Raw genomic sequence first — 9,888 nt, 5'->3', positions numbered from 1 at the left:
ACTGGCTTTAGTGGCTGGTGCGTAAATTTGAATAATAGTGGTATTAATTGGGCTTCCCTGTAGGCGCATGGATGTTATCCTATCACAGATAGCATTGTACCTCATGACTGATCTGGATATGTTCCCAGTGTTTAGCCATGATAAGATTATATAAGCTCAGTGGAGTTTGTTAAGCACTGTGCTACTGACTGAAAGTTCAGTCATTCAAACCTGGGGCAGTCTGTTTCATAAAGATTTGCAGTCTTGGAAAGCCAATGGGGCAGCTCTGCTCTGTGTCATAGAATCACTATGTGTTGGAATTGACTTGACAGCAGTGGGTGTGTTTTTAAGTTCAGTAGACTCACATTTCAAGTTCAGTTTAAACAGATAAATACTAGCCACTAGAAAGAAAGAAATGTTTTTTTTCCTAGATTATCGTAATTGTGTTTGACATTTAATTTGTGATCTTTAAATGTCCAATACCACCCAGTTTAGTATAAGCCATAAAATTGATATTAGTCTGATAAGAAAAAATGTTAAAGTAGGCTCTGTGACAGAATTAGTGTCATTTAATATATCCAGTATAACCAGGGATAGAATTAGAATGGTGGTTATTATGCCACGGAGTCGGTTCCAACTCATAGCAACCTTGTACTGGGTGTCTGAGGCTGTAAATTTTTACAGGAGCAGAAAGCCTCATCTTTCTCGAATGGAACAGCTGGTAGTTTTGAACTGGTGACCTTGAGGTTCATAGCCCAATTCATGACCACTATGTTTCCAGAGCTCCTTAGAATTAGAATTTTTTGTTGTTGTTGTTAAGTGCCATTGAGTCAGTACTGACTCATAGCAATCCTATGCACAACAGAATGAAACACTGCCCAATCCTGGGCCTACCTCACAATTGTTGCCATACTTGAGCCCATTGATGCTGCCACTTAGCCAATCTATCTCGCTAGAGGTCTTCCTCTTTTTCTCTGACCCTCCACCTTACCAAATATGATATCTTTCTCCAGCGACTCGTCCCTTTTGACAATATGTCCGAAGTACGAGAGACGGATTTTGTCCATCCTGACCCCGAGGAGCATTCTGGCTACACTTCTTCCAACACAGATCTGTTGGTTCTTTTGGCAGCCCATGGCACTCTCAATATTCTCCACCAACACCATAACGCAAAAGCATCAATTCTTCTGTGGTCTTTGAATAGATATAATTAAATCTTGGAGTTTTTAATGGGGTTTATAAACTTGTTTTATGTTTAAAATGAATGAAGTATCATTGCAAACACAGCCACATGATTGCATTTTGAAGAACATACAGATATGTAGATTCAGTGAGTTTTAGAAGTCTTTTCAAGTCACACAGAAACGTTTTGAGTAGAAGAAAATATTCCTTGTGTAAATTAGGCATGTATTGTTATTTGTTAAAGTGAAATTGAACAAGTCAGTTGTGAAAGTGATACTACCATTCCAGGTAAGCAGGACATAGCAGTGTTTTAGCACTGGGAATAAACAGGTACACAGAAATGGGAGGTGACAGGAAACATCTGCCTTTGAGGGAATTGCAAATCTCAGGAAATGGAACAAGTGGCAGATTTGAGTTGATGAATGATATATAAAATGTGTTATGTCAGAGACAACCTTTGTTGCCATAGATATCTGTTTTGATTTTGAATTATTTGAACTGTTACCCAGAATAGGTAGGGAAAGCATGGCTTATGCAAAACATTTTCCAGAAGTAATTTAAATGAGCATGTGGTTCAGATTATGGCAAGGGAGTATTGTCACCACTTCCTTTGTTTTTAGTGACAAACAATTTAATAAATGATCAGAACCTTGTATCATATATGTGTGTGTATACAAAGTGGAAAGATGAATTAAGCCCTGTATTTGGAAAAAACAAGAGTTATAGGCATACTCATTTTTTTCAATAAATTCTGTATATTATGCATGTTTTACATGCTGATTGGTAGGCAGTGGGCTGCTAATTACAAGGTCGGCAGTTCAAACCCATGGGCTTCTGCATAGGAAAAAGATGAGTTAGACTGCTCCCTAAAAATTTATAGTTTACAGTCTTGGAAACCTTATATAGGGTCTCTATGAATTGGAATTGACTTGACAGCAGTGGGTTTGGTTTGGATGTGCCAAATACTATATTTAACTTGCTACTGATGAATGATTCACTCACTTTATTTTACATCTATAGGCTCATTCTTCTTTTTCATCTCTCATCACAGATGATATGAGAAGTGATCTTGGTGATCAATAATTAACAAAAATCTGTCTATTTCATAGTACGTAAATAAGCAGCCAAATTCTGAATTAGTGTTTCAGTTTTATCATAAGTATTGTCTTATATGGAATCTTAGCTATGGGTTTCATATATAGACAAATAAGTTTATTGCAAAAGCAACTTAGAAGCGAGGATGGTGAGACTTTGTTACATATATTTTGGACATGTCATCAGGAGAGACCAGTCCCTGGAAAAGGACATTATGTTTTGTAAAGTAGAGAGTCATCAAGAAAGAAGAAGACTCTCAATGATATGGATTGACACCGGGGCTTCAATAATGGATTCAAGCATAGCAATGAGTGTGGGGATGGGACAGGACCAGAAAGTACTCCGTTCCATTGTACATATGATGATATGAATTGGAACCAACTCAATGGTACCTAACAACAGCATTTTATGTGTTGCTTATTCCAACACATAAATTAACTACTACACTTAGTAGTGTATTTCACATCCCTGGTGTCATGTTAATCCTATAGAACTTGAAGCATAGCACCATTAGTTTTGAAACTTTAAAAAAATAATAATTTTTGAGATAAGAGTTATTACTTCATTCCTTCCTAAGATATTTTGTTGTTATAGAGATCATTTTCACACATATATTTATGAGATCTTGACAAATCAAGGTTATGCATGTTTTTTCTCCTTTACCCTGAGACAGTTGACAACAAGATGGCTTTTTACATTTTTATTCATCAAACTTTTGTTGTTATTGTTGATAAAGGCTGTCAAGTCTTTTCTGACTCATAGAGACCATGTATAGGATTTCTAACAAGTGGCAAGTTTGAACAGCCCACTTTTCTGTTAACAAGCCAGTGCGTATACTAAATGCCATACCACCAAACATTTACTGAGTTCTTTTAGGATTAAGTGACACTTGGCATACAGACACACTGACAAAAATCTTATCTAGTTTATAATCTGGGAAAATGGCTAAAAATGCTATGCAAGTTAGAGTCATTTTTATGAAATAATAACATCAGTACAAGTTTTAACTAACAGTTTCATGATTTAGCCATCCTTATTTTTGTGTTATGTTTCAAAACAGGAATATACTTAATGAGAACTCAGCTTTGATATGGACCACATTGATGTTTCATATCCTCTATAGTCATGATTAGATCATTTCCAGTCTAAAAATACTGTTCATATGAGTGAAAATACAAAACATTTACCATGTTTCACTTAAGACCTGGCTGTGTACAAACAGCTTAGAGTACTTTGAGCTAAAGTGTGGGAAGAAACTATTTGAAGAAGTTCCCATAGCTTTTGCATAATTGTTTAAGATATACATTGACTGACATTTTAATACTTTTCTGTTATTTGTTGTTAAGTGCCATCAAGTCTGTTCCGACCCATATCAGTGCTGCGTAGGGTTTGTAAGGAGCAATTGGTGGGTTTGAACCGCCGACGTTATGATTCAAACTGACTTTGCAGTACATTATCCTGCAGTGTCATACCAGGACTCCTTTCAGTATATATAACAACAATTAATAATTTATAAACATATAAATGTTTAAAACTAGGTGCTGTGATATCAATTCTCTAGCCAAAATATAACTCCAGGAATGTAAACTATAATACTAAATATTTAAGTCAGAGCAAAGGATCTAGTAGCCAATACATTTTGTTGTTGCTATGTGCCGTCAAGTCAATCCCGACCCATAGTGACCCTGTGTAGGGTTTCCAAGGAGGAGCTGGTGAGCTTGAACCACCAACCTTGCAATTCAAATGGCTTTGCAATCTGTCGCATTAACCCACAGCACTACACCATAGCACACTGAATTCTCTAACTTCGGAAAAGAAATAAAGAAACTGTTTTTTACCGTAGATTTAGAAGGAGATAATATCAGTCAGTTGTTGACAGTAGCATTCGAGAGAAAGGAGAGTATGGATGGAATAAGAATAGGAGTGAGACCAGTTATTCTGTCATTTTACCACAAGCTCAGCAGTTTGAGTCCACTAGCTTTCTGTTCCTGTGAAGATTTGCAGCCTCGGAAATCTTATACAAAGTCACTTATGAGTGGATTTCTGGCACAGCACTATAGGATAAGCATTAGAGTGTGAACCACAAGGTCAGCAATTCAAACTCACAGCTGTTCCTCAGAGTTGCCATGAATTGGAACCGACTCGACAGCATTTAATAATAACAATATGAGTTGGAACCAATTCTCCAGTGCACAGCCAGCCAACCATCCTACCTTCCCATTCCCCGTTCTTTGCAATCACTACTAAGATAACATTTGCTTTTAAAATATATTGTTGTTGTTAAGTGCCATGGAGGTGGTTCCAATTCATAGAGATCCTGTATAGGGTTTCCAAAAATGGCTGCTGGGTTTGAATCATAAACCTTGCAGTTACCAAGTTATCCTATGGTGCCACACCAGCACTACTGCTGAGTTTGAACCACCAACCTTGAAGTTACCAGTCCAGTACTTATCCTACAGTGCCACACTGTCATTGTCATCCCTGAAGCTAATATAAACAGAGTGTTTTTGTTTGTTTGTTTTTTTATTGAAGGAAATGTACAAAGTCACACTTTCATTGCCCTAATGCATAGGCTAGCATATTGTTTTACATTATTTAAAGATGGTTTGTGTTAAGTGCCATCAAACTGTGACTCTGTATAGGGCGTCCAAGGAAAGGCTGGTAAATTTGAACTGCTTACCTTATTGTTCAAACTGACCTTGTGGTCCAGTGCTTTATCCTACAGCTCCACACCAGGACTTCATTTAAAGATTGTTATTGTTGTTGTTATGTGCTGTGGAGTTGGCTCCGACTCATAGCGAACCCTGTACAGGGTTTCCGAGGCTGTAAATCTTTACGGGAGTAGAAAGCCTCATCTTTCTCCGGAAGAACAGCTGGTAGTTTCGAACTGCTGACCTTGTGGTTCACAGCCCGATTCGTAACCACTACACTACCAGAGCTCCTGTATTAAGCATTGATAATTAAGTAAATTTAGTGGACTAAAATATATCAACAATCAGGAAGATGGACAGGACCAGGTAACATTTGGTTCTGGTATACATAAGGTCACGATGAGGTAGAGCTGACTCGTCAGTAACTGGTAACAATTATGTAAAATCTCGTGGTATTCCACAGTGAACCAACCAGAAAACATTATTTCTGAATGAAATAGTTAAAAATGACAACATGTATACCATACTTAATCATTTTCAAAGTTACACAGTGTTGGCTTTGTTTCACAACAGGCGGTTGCAGCAGCATCGGCCGCTTCAAGAGATTTCAGTGGCATAGGTGGCTTAGGAGAGCTCTTAGAAAGTTCTTCAGAAGCATCCAAGTTAAGCTCCAAAAGTGCTAAGGAATGGAGAAACCGAAGAAAGAAACGAAGACAGAGAGAGCATCTTGAAGGAAACAACAAAAGAGAGGGAGACAGGTTTCCTAAATCTGAATCGGAAGACAGTGGCCAAAGAAAAAGTTTCCTTTTTTCCATGGATGGAAACCGATTGAGTAGTGAGAAGAAATTCTGCTCCCCTCATCAGGTATGACTTCATGGGATTGCTATGGTTTCCTTTGTTGTTACTATTGCTTTTGTAATTGCTTTATTTTGTTTTGTTATATTTTTGCAAAATCTACTGTAAGTGATGGACAGGAAACTAAACTTAATGTAGCTGTTTATATTCTTAACATAAGCTGTATTTAATGGGGGTTTTCATTAAAGCATAAACTTAGTTTAAGGTAATCAGCTTTGAATATTTCACTGTTTTGAGACAGTGTTTCTTAATTTGCATTATTATTTTGATGCAGTTCATTAGCTTTTCTCTTCACTGAGACTGTTTTGCAATGTTCATTTCCATCTTAAGACCTCAGGTGAACTTATCATTTTTGTTTGTGGGTTTCTGCCTTTATTATCTGCTATTGTGATTGTAATGTATGCATGCATTTTGAAACAAAATGTCTCTTTGAGTTTTGCCTTAACCCCTTGGTAGGAGAACTGTACTGTCATGAATCCATCATAGTGATATGGTGTCATGCTATGACACATTAAAGTGAAATTATGATCTAAGTTTTCTAGAAGAGAATGCAGTTGAAGGAAGTCTATTTTTGCTCTGATTTAATGCCAGCTACCCATTCCTTGAACATATTTCAACTCTAATAGGAAAAATTAGCCTTAACTATCTGGTGCTAAGAAGAATCGTTTTATGGGTTATGTAGTTAAAGCATGTAAACACTGGATAATGAATAAGGAAGACCAAAGAAGAATTGATGAATTATGGTGTTGGCAGAGAATATTGAATATGTCCCTTGGACTACCAGAAGAATGAACAAATCCGTCTTTAAAGAAGTAAAGTCAGAATGCTTCTTAGAAGTGATGATGGCGAGGTTTCATCTCACATACTTTGGCCATGTTATCAGGAGGGATCAGTCTCTGGAGAAAAATATCGTGCTTGGTAAAGCAGAGGGTCAGTTAAAAAGAGGAAAACCCTTAATGAGATGGATTGAACCAGTGACTGGAACACTGGACTCAAATAGTAACAATTATGAGGATGGCACAGGGTCTGCAGTGATGTTTCATTCTGTTGTACATAGAGTAGCTATGCATTGGGACCAATCTCATGACACCTAGCAATAACATCGTAATGTAAATTGTGAATATAAAGGTGTGATATATAGTGTTATGGATTTCAACATTCTACATAGTTCCCTTAGAATTTCTATCTCTTATAAATTATTAACTTCTAATGAAATTAATCTGAACCAGAGTACACCCTAAAAGTAATGCTTTGAGGTTACACTGCGTTAATAATAATTTAAACAAAAAACTGGAAAGCAACTAACATGTATAATACTCTTTTTATAAAGCACAGATTCAAAAAAAAAATTCAAAAGTGATAAACTCAAAATTCAGTGGTGTTTACCGTTTATTTGGGAGAATTGGATATGATGTTATCAGTGGCTGTTTATTTTATTATGTATACTGAAAATTAAAATCTTGAAAAACAGATATAGAATTTATATTAATAACTTAATCCTTGAATTCTCATGTTAGATAAAATAGACATGCACATACAGGTAAAAGCTTTTCCTGTAGATAGTTTCACTATCAAGCAATTCAACTACCACTATCGTAAGTAATAAAATATCTTGAATAAAATGTGGTATTGAATCTGCCAGACATACTTGGATACTTGGAATTCACTTGAAGCAGTATAAAGCAACTCAGTTGGTCAGACTAGATTTTCTTTTCTTTTCTTTTCTTATTTTTGGTTCAAACGTTCATTCTTGATATTTCTTCATAATTCATATTAGGAGTCAATAGAATTAGGAGTATTGACATTACACATGATGATTAATTTCATGAAAATGTGTGCTCTTATCTCAACTTCAAAAGATCTCTGTGACCTTAGTCAAGTTGTTCATACTTTGTAATGTTTTTGAGAAATGAGAAGTTTGTTGTTATTAGGTGCCATTCAATCAGTTCCAATAGTGGCTCTGGGAGCTCTGGAGTCATAGTGGTTACGAATCGGACTGCAAACCTCAAGGTCAGCAGTTCGAAACTACCAGCTGTTACAGCCTCGGAAGCCCTGTACGGGGCCACTATGAGTCGGAATCGACTCCATGGCACAGAACCACCATGTACAGTAGAACAAAACACTGCCTGGTCGTGTGCCATCTCTATAATCATTGCTGTGTTTGAACCTACTGCTGTAGCCACTGTATTAGTCCTTCTCATTGAGGGCATTTCTCTTTCTCACTCACCTTCTACTTTATCAAACATGATGTCCTTCTCCAGGAACTGGTCCTCCAGATAACATAGCCTTAGTATGTATAAGTCTCTACATTTTTGCTTAGAAGGAGCATTCTGGCTTTACCTTTTCCAAGACAGATTTGTTCATTCTTCTGAAAGTGCATGGTATGTTTAATATTCTTTACCAACACCATAATCAAAAGGCATCAATCCTCCTCAGTCTTCCCTATTCATTGTCTAGCTTTCACATACATAGGAACTGATTTAATATACCATGAATTGGGTCACATTAGTCTTTAAAGTGACATCTTTGCTTTTTAACACTCTAAGAAGGTCTTCTGAAGCAGATTTGCCCAATTCAATACATCATTTGATTTCTTGCTGCTGTTTCCAGGAGCACCGATTGTATATGCAAGTAAAATGAAACTCAATAACTTCAATCTCATCTCCATTTATCATGAGGTTGCTTATCAGTCCAATTGTGAGGATTTTTGTTTTCACTATGTTGAGCTATAAGTCATACTGAAGGCTGTAGTCTTTTATCTTCATCAGTAAATGCTGCAAATCTTTGCTTTCAATAAGAAATTGTGATGTTGTTGTTAAGTGCTGTTGAGTTAGTTCCAACTCATGGTGACCCTTTATAGGATTTCCAAGGAGCAACTGATGAGTTTTAATCACTGACCAAGTGTTTATCACTCCAGTGCTTATCTTACAGTGCCACACCAGGAGTTCAAGAAATGGTAATACCTAAATAAGAGAGTTTGAGGGAGTAATTGAATGATATATCCATGGATAAATTCCATTATCTTTTCATTTAATTGTTCCATTAACTTTTTGAGAAAGACAATATGCAAATTAAGGAGCCCTAGTGGCACAGTGGGTTAAACATTGGGCTACTAATTGAAAGGTCAGCAGTTCAGACCTACCCCCCACTCCATGGAAGAAATATGAGGAAACACTATGGAGCAGTTCTACTCCACCCTAGAGAGCCACTATGAACAGGATTGACTCATTGGTAGTGGGTTGGGTTGGGTTTTGGTTATAAGACAGTAAACTTCTTATTGGGTTTCTGGTGTGGTTCTGTAGAGTAAGCACTTAATTCCAAGGTCAGCAGTTCAAATCCAGCTGCTCCTTGGAACCACTACATAGGGTCACAATCAGTTAGAACTTACTTGGCCTTTACTAACAACAACAAACTTCTTGTTAAGTTAGAATGGGCAAGTGAGTCTCCAGTAAGGAAAATGAGAAACCTTTAGTGGTTTCTGTTACTCATAGACGTATACGCATATGTAGCAATATTTTCATGAACATATTTACAAGTTTTTGAAATTGAAATTATTTTTATTGTTGTTGTGTTCAAATAAAACTCTGTGGACTAGTTTGTTCAGTGAAGCCAATATTTATTCATCATTTACTATATGGCAGGAACACATGTATATGATGAGAATGGCTCAAAGAACAAAAGGAATACGTTCTCTCACTTCATGCCACTTTTAGTCTACAGGAGGAGATGGGCAGTAAACAAATGAGTTTAGGGTATGTTAGAAGTCTATCCAAATACCCACGCCCACTGCTGCTTAGTCATTTCCAATTCATTGGTGGTTGGTGGTGATGTGTCGTGGAGTTGGTTCCGACTCATAGCGACCCTGCACAGGGTTTCCAAGGCTGTAAATCTTTACAGGAACAGAAAGCCTCATCATTCTCCCATGGAACAGCTGGTAGTTTCGAATTTCTGACCTTAAGGTTCGCAACCTAATTTGTAACCACTATACTACCAGAGCTCCTTTTGTTGTTATTGTGAAGTGCTGTTGAGTTGATTCTGACCCATAGCGACCCTGTATGGGGTTTCTGAGGAGCAGCTGGTGAGCTTGAACCACCAACCTTGCAGTTCAAATGGCTTTGCAGTCTGG

At 37.1% G+C, this 9,888-nt stretch overlaps 1 protein-coding gene across 6 annotated transcripts in view; it reads left to right on the top strand.

Annotated features, from left to right (window-relative positions):
• The window catches only part of SCN3A (sodium channel, voltage-gated, type III, alpha subunit), a 131,604-nt gene that overhangs the window by 40,433 nt on the left and 81,283 nt on the right, over positions 1-9,888 (top strand). For all 6 annotated transcript variants that reach the window (XM_006867001.1, XM_006866997.1, XM_006866999.1 and 3 more), the window contains one exon: positions 5,481-5,771. In XM_006867001.1, coding sequence (XP_006867063.1) covers positions 5,481-5,771 — 291 coding nt within the window. The remainder of the gene's footprint in view (positions 1-5,480; positions 5,772-9,888) is intronic.

Source organism: Chrysochloris asiatica, unplaced genomic scaffold (genome assembly GCF_000296735.1).
Source record: "Chrysochloris asiatica unplaced genomic scaffold, ChrAsi1.0 scaffold00099, whole genome shotgun sequence".
NCBI classification, from domain to species: domain Eukaryota; kingdom Metazoa; phylum Chordata; class Mammalia; order Afrosoricida; family Chrysochloridae; genus Chrysochloris; species Chrysochloris asiatica.
Note: the sequence above shows the minus strand (reverse complement) of the source record. Positions and strands in the feature narration are given on the sequence as shown.